The sequence below is a fragment of the Cryptomeria japonica genome, chromosome 5 (assembly GCF_030272615.1).
Source record: "Cryptomeria japonica chromosome 5, Sugi_1.0, whole genome shotgun sequence".
NCBI lineage: Eukaryota > Viridiplantae > Streptophyta > Pinopsida > Cupressales > Cupressaceae > Cryptomeria > Cryptomeria japonica.
This window is the reverse complement of record NC_081409.1, coordinates 266,807,236-266,821,441: the sequence shown is the minus strand read 5'-3', so window position 1 is coordinate 266,821,441 and position 14,206 is coordinate 266,807,236. Positions and strand designations below refer to the sequence as shown.

At 34.7% G+C, this 14,206-nt stretch overlaps 1 protein-coding gene across 1 annotated transcript; it reads left to right on the top strand.

The window, feature by feature from the left end:
• Nucleotides 1-1,301: 1,301 nt before the first annotated feature.
• Nucleotides 1,302-5,704, top strand: LOC131035238 (mediator of RNA polymerase II transcription subunit 19a). The gene is made up of 6 exons (XM_057966901.2): nucleotides 1,302-2,296; nucleotides 3,958-4,244; nucleotides 4,372-4,599; nucleotides 4,697-4,756; nucleotides 5,001-5,137; nucleotides 5,467-5,704. Exons 1-5 carry the CDS (start codon nucleotides 2,230-2,232, stop codon nucleotides 5,049-5,051), a joined length of 693 nt encoding a protein of 230 aa, XP_057822884.2. The 5' UTR covers nucleotides 1,302-2,229; the 3' UTR covers nucleotides 5,052-5,137; nucleotides 5,467-5,704.
• Nucleotides 5,705-14,206: the final 8,502 nt, after the last annotated feature.

Genomic DNA, 14,206 nt, shown 5'->3' with positions numbered 1-14,206 from the left:
CCTCAAATTACCTGCGTAGGCTCTCTTTATTCTATGTTGAGAATTGGGTGTTTGTTGTAGTAGCTTGTAGGACAATACCCTTAGAAGAATTCACATTCTTGAAGTTCAATTACTGATTTTCATGATTAAATAAAAAATGTTTAATTTTCTAATCTTTTTATTCATTGTTGAGGTTGAAATGTGGGCGAAAGCTTGGATTTTTTTTTTTTTTTCTTTCAAATCCTTCCATTCCTTCACGTCTTTTTGCATTTTACTTTATTCTAAAGTTAGATTAGGACTCCAATATTAAAAATTAAAAATTTCATATATGCAAGTTGACATATTGCTAGTTATAATTTGAAAAGTCATAATTTATGACAATATACATTTAGATAAGTTTGTCAATGCATTGATAATTTTAAAAACTTACTATTTATGTGCAACTTCAACTCTTATATATTAGAAAGTTTATCAAGTGTAGCAGGCCCATTGATTGGAACAACAAACATACGAGTCACTAAGTTGTCTAGAAACAGTCAAGGCGTGATTATAAAGACCTTAGGGATGGTCGATTTCCATTTTAGAGTTAATTCCCTGTAGGAGAGGTGAGAGCTCACCTTGAATTTTCACTTGAATTGAGAAGTGTGTCAAAACAACTATCAACATCTGACATAGAAAAAAATTAAACAAATAAGATGTGAACATGTGCCATCCTATTGTAAAAACAAAAAACACAACACACAAATATCTAAAATGAATAAAAGACTAAAAATAAGAAAGAAACATGACTTTGATATATAAAATCATATTTAAATGATAATAATAATTCAAAAGTAATTCATGATCTAATAAAATAAAAATAGTCCAAATTATAATTATTAAAAACAAGTGATAAAGTAAATGCAAAACTAAAAGAGAGAAGTGCTAAACATGAACTTTTCAACCTTTCACTCATTTATAGTCTCTTGCGTTGGTGAGTGGAATGCCCCCATTATTTTTTTGTCCAAACATGAAAGTGAGTGAGACTTTGAATACCTGGTTTTAGAGATTATGAATGCCACTTTTGGTTTTGATACTTATGCTTAGATAGAAAATCTTGGAAAACAACCACCCTAAAATCAAAAGCTAAAATTTCAAACTATATATTTATTCCTTATAATATGTATGTAAAAGTGGGCCCCTATATCACATGCTCTCAATTCCCTTCACACTAGGCAAAATTCACACGTCCAATCACATTTTAGTTGAAAAAAAACACGCACACAAACAAAATATAATATACACATTGTATATATACCCAAAAGTCGGAAGAATTGGATGTATTATTCCATACGCTCAATCAAAACCCGGCCGCACAAGTACAACGAAAACTCATTATTTCTTCTTCCTCTGCTGTTTATTATATTCAGAGTCTACCCAACAAGGTCTTCTTGTTTGGGTGTTCTATTGCGGCTCGATCTGTCTACAGTGCTATGCGTCAAATCCTTCACAAATCGGCTTAACGTAGTTAAAAAAAACCTCATACTCGGGAAAATCACAGGAAAGCAATTTGTGGGTATGTTTTTTTTTAGGGTTTTGAAATTCAGAAATGCCCCGGTTTTGACTTGAAATGGTGCCCCGAAATGTAATGCAATCAGCCTGAAAAATACCTGGAAAATGTGGTTTTGAATATTTGAATTGGGAGCGCGGAATTATAGTTGCGCTCTATTTTGCTGTTATGTTCTATTTTCTGGCTGTGCAGCAGTGAGTGTTGAGTTAGGTTTTTTGCAGAGGGAGTTTTTGTGGCCCCAGTGAAGGGAAACTAGGGTTTCTGATGGAGTGTAGATTCAGATTTCGGTAATTCAAAAGCGGACATAAATCCAAGAGCAACTTCGAACATTTTTGGAAGGCATTTCCAAGGTTCCAACTGCGGCGTCGTTGATTTGATGGCGTTGGAGGTTTTTGGCTCTTATCTCTAATTTTTTGTTGTCAAGATCGAAAAGAAAGCTTTGTTTCACGGAAAATGAACTGGACAGTGCGTTAAAGAGTTGCAGTTTTTATGCTAGGGTTTTGGTTTCGTGGGCAGTTTTTCTTCATTTAGGTAAGACAGGGAAGAATACAGGGAAATGATTGGAGCGTTGCAGAACAGGTGATTGGAATAGGGCGTTTAGGGTTTTGTGAACGTATAAATGACAAAAAAGGAGAGCCCACTGAGGTTTTGTGAAGCTCTGCTAATTTGCTATTGAAGTTTTATTTTTTCTGAATTTATCGATGGCTGCCTCCGGTAATAGATCAGAGGAGGCGGAATCCATGTTTCGGCTTATTTCTGCGGCCCCAAGTTAGTGCCTGTCTTCGATCTCTTTCGTATTGTTTATTTAAAAGTTATTATGTCTTTCTTTTTCGTTGCAAGCATTTTGAGTGAAGAAATTTAATTGATTTCGAAGATAACTGTTGAAGTTAAACGCATAGGGCATTTACGTTTGAAGATGGGTGCACTTTTTTTGGCGGGATTGTTATTTTTCAAAATATCATATTATTTTTTGTATAAAAATTTCAGGGTTAAGGCAAATTAACTGGTTTTGCAGCAGGTAGTTAAACAAGCTCTCCTAGGACAATTAGGGCTAAGGGAAAATGCTATTTGTTTTGGCAAGTTAAATATTTTGAAGAATTCGAGTTTTTTTTTTCGATTGAAAACCTTCAGACAAGTTTTAGTGAATGTGCATTAGACTGTTGGACAGAATCTCGTGATGTTTCACGGGTCAAGAAAAATCGTTTTGGTATGTAACTATAGTTTTAGAAAAATGCTTACTGAGTTTTTTATTTGAAAAGTGTCAGGGTAAAAGAATTTCAAGTTATTTTGCATAAGTTTGTTGAATATATTGTCAAACAAGGCTTGTTATTAACACATGATTTGCTTTTTTCTTTCAGAGATACAGTTAAATAATCCAGTTATTATTCTCAGGACTCTTACTACTAGCTCACATGAATGCAAAAATCTAACACAAGTAAATGTATGCTGGCATTAAATATAAACTATTTTAATGCAAGTTAAACTTATTGTTTGAGTTGACCTAGCAGTGTAAAGTAACATTACTTGAGGCAATGACATTAGAGCTTAGACGAATATGAAGCTGAACACAGGGAATCCAAAGACTTCAAACCTACAGCAGTTCTTAAACAAAATTGTAAGACTAATTAAACATAATAACTATCAGACTTGTAAGCAATAGTCCATGAGGAGTATCTTAGCATACTAGGCTTTTAAAAAAACTTATGATTGTAGTCCATTGGCTGATGTTGTTCAAGTTATTACTTCTATCCAATTTACATTTAACACCCAGCAGGCTACACTGAGAACTGTTTGAAGTAATTTGTAGGAAAATATTTTATGTAGCCTTAAGTTTTTCTGCTCTTTACTACTTTTTCATACAATCTGTATTGAAAACTGTTTCTATTAAATTTTCCAGTCAAAATTCACAGTACAGATGTTCCCAGTTCGGAAGAACAAGTCTGAGCAGATGCCGCAAACTTTTACCCCCTTCTTTGCAGAACCTCCAGAGTATTGATCGAAAATAATAGCTTATACCTAAAGTAAGGGGAGACTCATTTTATTTGTTTTTTCTCTTTCAAGAATTTCAAGGGACCAATAGCACAGCAAAAATTCTTCGTTGCCTCTTTCCATGGGATCCACGTCCCTAGAACACCTTTTAGATTGTGATATTTTTGCATTTATTGTTTAACCAGAGTTTTCCTATCTTATTCCACTGTTTTAAGAAAGTGGGCACACAACTTTAGACATTTGCAGTGTAGTGTAGAAATTAGATTGTGAGATGGATAACAAGAATTTTTGGGATTATATATGCTGTTCTGACTGAACAGTTTCTATTTGTTACATATTAGAATGTTATTTCAAATTGATTTTTGTATAAGTAACCACAATACTCAATGCATCTTCAAGCATTCGTATGCCATTAAAGATATTCAATTTTGCTTGTTCAGGGCCAAGGGAATTGACAGGTGCTATAGATTTGATAAATCAGTTTGGATTAAGGGCACACCATGAGTATTTCTGCAAGAAGCCCTTACCAGCATCAATTGCTGAAACTCCATATCTAAATAATGTGGTTGGTGAGACTGAAATCAGAAAAGGGGAAGGCATGGAATTAGAACAACTTATTCAGGAGCCTCCAGTCATGGATATTGGTTTTCGTATCCATCCTTTTGATTTAGAAACACTAAGGCAAGCTTTGGAGTTAAGAGAAAACGGATCCATACAGTTGTCGGAGGTGAGTATTTCATAGTTGATTTTTCAGTGTTGTGGAATTGTGAACCTTGATTGGAGTCTTGCCATTTGTGAATCTAATGATTATAAAAAATTAAAATTTGCAATACTATTGTTTTAATTTAATTCAGGCAGACAGAGGGCTACTGACAATTAGCGGCAAGGTCAAAAGTGAGCACAGGGATAAGGAAAAGAAGCATAAGAAGCACAAGGACAAGGAAAAGGACAAAGATAGAGAGCACAAGAAGCACACACACCGGCATAAGGATAAGGATAAAGAAAAAGACAAGGACAAAAAGAAGGACAAAAGTGGCAGTCATGAAAATGGAGATGATAAGTCAAAAAAGCATCACAAAAAGGCATGCCATTTGCAATTTTAAAACTTGAGTATGTTTATGGTTCCAGAGTTATAATGATTCAACAAATTAATATTTACCTTTTTTCTGATGCACGCAGAAAAGAAAACATGATGGCAACGAAGAGGAAGGTGATTCTCACAAGCATAAGAAAAGAAAGGTAAAAGTATAAGAGATGCGGAATGTTTATGCAGTATTTTTGCAAAAAATTGAAATTTGTGGGGATGAGAATTAACTTGAGTATGCTAATATGTCTGTTAAATTTTAAAATTAACTTTGATATACCTTGTAGACATATGATGAAGTTGTTAATGTAACTGTATTTTTTCCGTCAAAAATTTATGCTTAGCCTTTTCTAGGCTAGTGCTTATGGAGTGTTTTTCTTTGTTTGTGTAATTTTGCAGCATAAAAACTCTAAGGGGGAAGATGCAGGCCTTACAAAAAATGGGAATTGATTAGTAAATGTAAAAATCTTTGAGTATGTGTCAATAGTTTGATGGAGGATTAGACATTATCAACACTTTGAACAAGAGCCTTCTAGGTATCATTCTTTTACCTTTTTAAAACTCTCATATGGTGCCTGTTTTTTAATTTTGTATTGCGTGCTACACATGTTTGGGGCGATGTTTCTCTATATTTTCCACCTTGCTTGCAATTTGCATAAATTATAGGTTCTAGCCATCATTTTTGTAAAAGGGTATTTTTTTGGCCTGTTCTGATTTTAGTTTTCTTAAAGGACAGTAATTTGGGATTTGAGGTGTCTGTGGGATAGCTTTATGTCTAAATATGTCATTCTCTGTTCTTTTGCTTTGGTAAATTGTAAGTAATCTGTATTTCTCTATTAAAGTTTTTACATGATGAAACCTGTAGGTTCTCCAGCAAAATGAGAAAAAGGAATTCGGCACATGGTAGCTTCTTCAGGAGACCAGACTTGCTCGGACACTTGTATTTTAAAGGAAGGAAGCCAAATCCAGTCATGCTTTTTATTAACTGTTTACCCTTGTCAAGTTCCAAGCCAATTTTTCTGTTGACATTGGGAAAACGTTATTCTTTTTAACCCACAATTAATCTAAAATTTATAATGCCATATGATCATCTGGTTTCACTTTCCCTGGAATTTTCTACTATGGTTTCTACGAGTTCTACTGAAGTGGTGTTTAAGTGATATGATTCTTTGCTAGTGATGCTGTAAGCGAAGCTGCTATACCTGCCGGCATCGATTCATGTGTTTGCTTTACTCCAGGTATAATGTGATTCCTTTCAACCATTTGGAATGGAGTAAAATCAATTTTGATGAATTCAACTTGCCATTTCTGCAGGTCAATAGTTTTAACTATTATTGACAAATTCTAAAATTGAATTTTTGACTTGTACAATCTCAAAGTGCTAAATTATTGTAAAGCCATATTCATTTCTTTTGTTTCTGAAACCTAATTTCGGGTGTCAGTGCTAGAGTCAGCCTTTTCAATCCGTTTCTTGGTTTGTTTGGTCTGTTTTACTCTCAGACTACCATTTTGAACAATAAACACTGACTTATCTCTAGTGTCAGTTTCTGGGTGCTGATTGCTTTGTTCAGCACTATTTGAATCTGTAGTTGTTTTGTTGGGTCTTGAGTAGGAAGACTCGATCCTTATACTAGGTTCCGATTGTTTGGGAGCTTGATTTCTTTATGCAGTGCCGAACACAATGAATTATTGACTGTAGAGATTGATCCGCATCTAGTATTTGGTGAGGCATGAATTCAGAACTTTTACACCTTCTGACTCTAGAGACCATCAAATCAGAAGTCAGGCCCCAATTAGTTGGCTTTATATTAAATTTTTTTTTATCATGTGGTGTTAAGTATTGGCCATAGTGTTTATCCTGTACAACTATGAAATCATTGTCAGGTAATGTTGGGATTATATTATCATGCTCTACAATTGTTTAAATGGTCTTGAGTCACACAAATTGGTTGACTGTTATATCTATGATTCTCTTTGCGCTGCAAGAGGTCCTGCAGCTTATGCAAATATATTTAGGTATTTAATGTCACTGCTGTTTGATACATGTTTTATTTATTTCTTCAAACCTATGTCGAGTTTGATAGAATGTGGGACTAAGTTACATGTAACTTTTTTTTGAGCCTATTTGTGTTTTTTATTAAAAATCTATGTTACTGGAATGGCCAAAAACTAAGGTGTACCTGGGTATGATTCACTTGTTGATCGTCTAGGACAAGTTTTTTTATGTGTATGGATTTGTTTGGGATTTTTCATGGGCATACATGGGCGATTCCAGCTACTTTGAGCCGATTCCAGGGTGATTCCAGCAAGGAATGACAATTTCAATGCATTTTGTTTGAATTTGATGGTCAAAATTGCCCCCTAAACCTTAAATTTAGTCATTTTCACTCTATTTGTTTGACGAGAAACAGGAAAAAAAACTTTGTATTATTTGACAAGGAAGCAGTGCCGCAATAAGGTTCACAGTTGTGAGAGTAAGCAGCACCATGTATTTCGTCTGATGCTGCAGCTATTTTCACTTTGTGAGCAGTCTTATAGTCAGCATATTTTTATTGTGAGTTGCAGTGGGCATGCTTCTGGTTCTTCTAATCTATCTAGACCATCTTACATCAATTATGATGATGATGTTTATCTTGATGAAGATCCATATGATGCTGATTACTGATTCTATTATCTTAATATTGCACAATGAATATCTATCATGATATTCAGATTTGATAAATTGATATTAAATTAACCTGTTCAATTATTTAAAAACTGATGGTTTAAAGCAAGTGTTCTTTTACTCTTCGAGTTAACCTTAGGCAGTGTGAGAGCAGGCTCTAATTGACTATGGAGAGTAGGAAGTGACACTTGGACAAGTCTTGCCCTTGCTCCATTAAATATCATAACCTTATTTATTTAAAATAAGTATGTTCTTTTTATTATCACCAGATTAGTACATTTAACAATTTTTATTTAAAATTTGTAATTAGGATATATATAATTTATTGGGAAGCCCATGGCTTTATTGGATAATTGAAATTTAGACAATTTCAATCAAATTTAGTTTGAGTGAAAAAGTGTTTGGAGCTTTGCTCTATAGTCATAATATTTAAATGGCTCGTCTCCTGAATGTGATTGAAAAATCTTTCATTTACCAATGGCTCAAATGGTCAATAAATTATGTGAATCTAAAAAAATCAACCAAGAAAAATTACAATGTGTGGAGCCACAAAGTACTTTCCAGTCATGAGTATCGTGTTCAAACAAATTGTGCTGAACAAAGAAAAGAGTTTTGTTGATGACTAGAGAAAATTTTACACAAGACATAAAGAAAAGAGTTTTCTTTAAAGTTGTCAGTTGCTGATGATCTAATACATGAACTGTTGAATGTCAACTGGGTGGCAACACTTTGGGATAATCTAAACAAGCACCAGATATTAGAAGTTGGACATGCAGTGTATCTAAAGAATTTCATGCTTTTTTATAAGTTGCAGAAGGATTTTTCCTTAAAATATTTATATTTATTTAAGGATCTTAGAGACCAGTTCTCTGCAATTGAAACACTAGTGGATGCTGATGACATGGCAGCTTTATTTTACAAAGCTTACCACTACGAATTATTTGTGGAGCCCTTGAATTTGATCATGAAAACCCAAAGGATTGATGAAGGTATCAACACTTGTTGTACCAAAGGAGCCTTGAGAGGACTAGATGGAAAAGACAACCTAAGATAATGTAGATGAGTGCATTTAGTGTATGGATCAAAGACAGGTAAATGAAACACTAGCAGCAATCATATCATTCTTTGAAAAAGGTAATGCATCTTACAAAAAAAAAACTTTTTACTCAAGAAATATGTACATGACAGTAATTATTTGAAGTGAAGGATTAGCTTGTCATAACAAAAAGTTTTAAAGCAGGTAAATGTTGTGAGATTGATGACTAAGAGGTGACAAAAGATCTTGCTTTTTATTGTAACCGAGGCACAATTAACTGTCTTAATTTTGATTCAGGGGCATCTAAGTATTAAACATGCTGTAGAAATCGTAATGTGATCTTGTTGAAGTTGAGGGAAGGAATGAAACTTTTTCACTAGGTGGTAGATGGACTTTTAAGTTTTATGTTCTTAAGAGCCACAAGCATTAGAAGAGTTAAGTTCCATGGGTTCTGGATGATGAGCATGATTGTACTTCGACCCTACAAACAAGTCAAAGAGCCATTGATAAAGAACATATGATATTATACCTCAACCCTACAAATAAGTCAAAGAGCCATTGGTAAAGAACATATGATATTATACTATGAAATAATGTTTGGGATGATGAATGGTGGATATACATGATTGGAAAAATAGATTTATCAAATTTTCAAGCATATGAAAGTAATACATGTGAATAAACCAAGGACAATCTTGAATGGAAAGCTCCCATGATGATGGAATCTGATGTATTGACATAGAATAAAACTTGGGTGATGCTTATTGGTTATAATTGGGTTTGTAGTGTGAAATGTAATTATATGTTTCTTTGGACAAGTACATAGCTTGACCTGTTGCTAAAGGGCATGCACAAACGTTTAATAATATGAAGAGACCTTTGATAAAAAGTTCATTGTTGAAGGTAAGTTGATGATAATCATCAATGTGAAGAAGATGTCAAAACATCCATTTGGGAGATTGAATGAATTCTTGGGGAAGTAGGAGCCATAGTATTAAGGTTGGATTTAAATTTTGAGTTGCCTTTCAACTTTGCTCACGTAAAGGCAATCAACTTGTGCTCTTGGCATTGCAGGCATTAATCATGTCTTGATAATGGCCTCAATTGGATCATGTGGGATGAATGGAAGGGCTTGTCACCCTTATTGAATATAGCATTGGTATATTGGGATGGAAATCTGAAAATTGAAGAAAAGCAAAATGAAGAAATATAAAGAAGTGAACATGTTTAAGAGCAACTCATTGATTTCTATATTGAAATAGAGGCACCGACCTTGATTTCATATTTGGTGTGATTGAACATGCCACTACCTAGGGCTATTAGCTTGACTAGTCATCCACCTAACCCAAATGACTTTTAACGATCCATTGCTATGAGTGGAACTTGCAGATGCCAATGAATTTTTTAATTAGGAACGTGGTCTGCAAATTAGTGTACATTCAGTAATCACTAATCTGTGTGTTTTTTGGGTCTGGCATTGTCTTTTTGAGATTTGGAGTTGAGCAAATCATTTCTAAAGGGGAATGACACACATAAATCTCTCAAGGATGCTCCTTACTTTGAGTCAGTATTGGGTAGGCTGTTGAAGATATCATTTCATATAGAGCACGCTGACACTGGCTATGATATAAGGTATCTTGGGGCGAGGATGACTGCAACACTGGGTGAAAAGATCTGAAGTGTCAAGTGAAGCTGACAGTTGACAGTTGACACAAGTTTGTGCCCATGGTGAAAAATGAAAACTTTTTTAGTAGTATTTTATACAAGATTCTTCTCAGGATCAATTATAATTCTTGGCAAATGTATAAAAAGATTGAAGATGAAGGATTTAGTGTGAGAGAAGATGGCAATGGTGCTCAGAGAGGAAATATAATTTGTATTTTACAAAGTAGAGCTGTGAGATTCCATCATATTGATCTTGTCCAGTTCAGAAAAGATACTGGAGTTGTGCATCAAGATTGCTTGTTGGGAGTTTAAAGTACTGCCACATTCCTTATTCACAAACAGACCAAGCAAATTTATTAATCTACAATGAAGCATGCTGTACGAGATACAGGCACGCACTTAGTGTAAGCTGCAAAATGTCTAATTCAAAAAATTCATGAGGTGCAGATGAATGCATATCCCCTGCCTCTTCTCTGTCACATTCAGTGATTAAGGATGTCTAGGTTGGGTTTAGAATGAGTTTTTCTCTAATATAATCAATGGAACCTTACTATCCTTGTCAATGGGCAATGAGAAACCAGGACCTTTGTGGAAAAATAACCCAACTAGCAATCTCTGGAGTCTGGAGTATATGGCTTGAAAGAGTAGCAGAGGATTATGAGGAAACACCTCATCTTGGGAAAGATGTCAGAAATAGTGGAAGTGAAAATTTCAACAAATGTTTCCAGCTAGTTCAATGTCCATCCTCAAGCTCTACCGCATAACAAAAAATCAATCCTAGCAAACTGGTCGTTAGTTGCTTTCACCCCTGTTATGGGGATAAAGTGATTGAAAAAAAAGAGAACAATTGGGAATCTGCAACACCAAGGTTTTTGGAGATGAAATGTGATGGGATCTTTCTTGGTGGTTTATGTTTCAATTTCCACCAATTCAGAGATAGGAACTGGAACTGGAGATCATTGTTGAAGGCTATTGATGATTATCATAAATGTCACAAAGAAAACCAAACTCTGGGTTGGGAGATTGAATGTATACTCAGAGAAGCAAGACCCCTTGTACTAAATTTGGAAGACATCGGGTTTCAATATTGCTGTTGTGAATCAATCAACCTGAGGAGCTCTTGGAAAGTGCAGGCATCAATCAAGTAATGATGGCTTCAGTTGGGATCATGCTTGATGAATTTCCAAGACAACTACTCTATCTAGGGATTGTTATTGAAAAATGAAAAAATAAAGTAAAATGGATAAAATGAAAACTATTGAAGAGCAACTCATTGAATTCTGTGTGAAATAGAAGTATTGGCTGATTAAACATTTCAATGGTTGCATATCTTGTATTTGCTTTCTCATGCCCCCCCAACACTGCTGTCTGCTTTCCATCCCTTCTCCCGAAATGATCTTTTATGATGCCTTGCTAAATTTGGAACTTGCACATGATGGGAAATTTTTTAGTTGGGGATTTTGGTTGCAAGGAGTGTACATTCTGTGTGTCAGGTTTGGGTTTGGCATTGTTTTTGCAAGGTTTGGAGGTGAGAAAAATGTTTCCATGGTGGAGATGGCAGACCCAAATCTCTTAGGAATGATCTTCACCATGGGGCAACATTAAACAACTTTCTTCATAGGAAAATTTGATACTCTGTCTATCAATCTGATAAAAGTAATTTTGGGTTAGGATGAATGCTCAACACTGATGTCAAAAATACAGGAGTTTACTTTGAAGATAAGTTTCAATATAAAGGAGGCCACAGGGAAGAGCAAAGCCTTTTAGAATTGAATTATGTACAAGATTCCAGTCGATGACAATGTTACAATTATATTTGTTGGAGAATGTGATTAGTTTCTTGGGTAAGAAATTTAGTTTGTATTTGAAGACTAGAGCTATGAGATGCCATCATCTGGACTTGGATAATGGTTAGTTTGTATTTGACAGACTATAGCTATGAGATGGCACCATCTGGACTCTGTTTTGTTTGTCAAATGCTTCTGAGTGGCACGTTGAGATTGTTTGGTGGGAGTTAAAAAGTGTCACCATATCCCTTTCTATCCCTTTCTTTCAAACAGACCAAACCAATTTATAAAACTCTTTTAAGGCTCGAATTAATCACTCTACTAGAGACAGGCATGCAATTTGGTCTTTCTACAAAATATTAAATGCAAGAGAGTGATGACATGTGCAATATTGCAGCACCTCTGCTTCTCATCTGTTGGATTCAGTCAGTGCAAGGACCTAGGAGATGGCAATAAAATACACGAAGTCCTCAAATCTTATCAACATTGAATACAAAATTTGGGACCCCCGAGAATGGGATCATTTTACAGATATCTGATCTTCTAGGTAGTTTTGGGTTGTTTGGGATGCCATTTCCAGTAATTTGTATTTCCTGTCATTACTACTATTAACTATATGCTCCGTAGAAAGTTTATTGAAATCAGGTATAGTTCCTTTGAAGAGTGTAATCTAAAGTTTGCTTTCCTCATACTAATGATAGATCTGAGTGTGATCTGAAATGTTGATGCAGACTAAACATTCTTTGCAGAAACTCTTATGGACAGTGAAAGCCTTGTTTATAATATATGGTATCTGGGTGTGTGGAAAAAGGACGGTTGTTGGGCACATTATGTGTGCAGAACGATATGGCAGTGAAAGTATTATGCTTTTAATTTTTGATGCATATATTTCTAGGCTATAAATTCGTTTGATTGATGTACACCATAGGTCTTAGGATATAATTTTGTAAATAGCCCAGGATGAAGTTGTAAGAATTGAATTCCAGCCTCCCTCTTATTCTGAATCCCTTTGACTACTCACTTCTCATTTATCTTGCTTTTATTTTCTCGCCAGTATTTGTTCTCTGAACTTATGTAAAATATAAAATTATAGATTATATGTTCCTTACATATCTGCAGTTCAAATTCATGAGTGTAATCCTGTTTTGTGGGATATTAAAAATCTCATATGGCATTTACTTCTTTGTTGAGATTTTGTTTCTCGCTGTTTTATCTTTTATAGGTGGGTGGCCAATGGGGCCTATTGCAACCCCCAGGTTATCGACAGATTTGACACTGCAATTGATATTTGAGATTAGCACAATTCCTAATGGAAACCTCTGCTTTTGCATATGCAAGTTGAATCAAGGGATTAAAGGTTTGATCTTTATTAGGCAAGATGTCAATAGCAGTTAACTGCTTCCCACTCAGGCTAATTAGGAATGACATAGGATGAGAATTTCAGGCAATTTAAGGATTGGTTTAGAAACAAAAATCACTGAAATGAGATTTTGGAAAAAAAAATTTTGGCTTCACATTCCACAACAAATATAGGACGAATGCAGCAAGTTGAAAGTTCAAGCTACAGATCTCTTCTTTTAAAGGTCATTCATTTATTTTTTGAATGTATTTCATATAAGCCTTGCTATTTATAAGCAAGGGAAAATGGCTGTAGAAAGTGAGAAGGAATGGAATAAAATAATATGAAATTTATCATATTTATATATTAAAATCTGCAGACCTGCATTTGATTGTGTTTTGAGCAGTCGCTATATGAGGTTCATACTTCTGTGTAATTAAGAACTAGCTAATGGGCTAGTGTATAGTATGAGGTTGGATGTATGGCAGGTATATAAGGAGCAGCAGGAGAGCAAGAGAAATGGATTTATTGATTGTACATCCTAGAGAGCGTGAATCTTCAGAATTTTTAAAGCTTTTGAGCTATTCATGTGGATGTGGAAAACCAGCATCCTCACTGATACCGTTAAAAAGCTCACTTTAAAATTCCACGTATGATCATATGCATGCATTTATATATCCTATCCTCGAAATGTTTGTGATGCTTAGTAATCAATACTCGTACAGGTACTGTCATATATGGCATTAAAAGTACCCATTCTTTCAAATTTTGTTTACACTACTGGACATTTTGTAATGACACCCATAGTATTTTTCCAATGTTAAATGTAGATTATTGTTTCTCAGAAAAGGTAAAATGATGGATTTTGAAATCCATTTTTGATTGTGGTTCTACACAATGTACGCTGTTCCCATTTTCATTGCATTCATGTGGATGGTCTACGTATTAATTATGACTGTCGCCAGTCATTGTAATTTAAATTGTAGTAAGCTACGCCCAAACCATGGGAGGTTTATTTAGACTTGAACATCAATCAAGAGATGCTTGTTCCTTTCATACTGAATATGTGCCTATTTTCGGAAGTTATTATGCAGTTTATAATACTGACAAGTA

What these genes read in the sequence shown, in the direction of transcription:
- LOC131035238 (XM_057966901.2), top strand. Translation starts at nt 2,230, where the DNA reads ATGGCTGCCTCCGGTAATAGATCAGAGGAGGCGGAATCCATGTTTCGG. An exon ending in GATCCATACAGTTGTCGGAG is followed by an intron (nt 4,245 to 4,371) that starts GTGAGTATTTCA and finishes AATTTAATTCAG; the next exon opens with GCAGACAGAGGGCTACTGAC. An exon ending in CAAAAAAGCATCACAAAAAG is followed by an intron (nt 4,600 to 4,696) that starts GCATGCCATTTG and finishes TGATGCACGCAG; the next exon opens with AAAAGAAAACATGATGGCAA.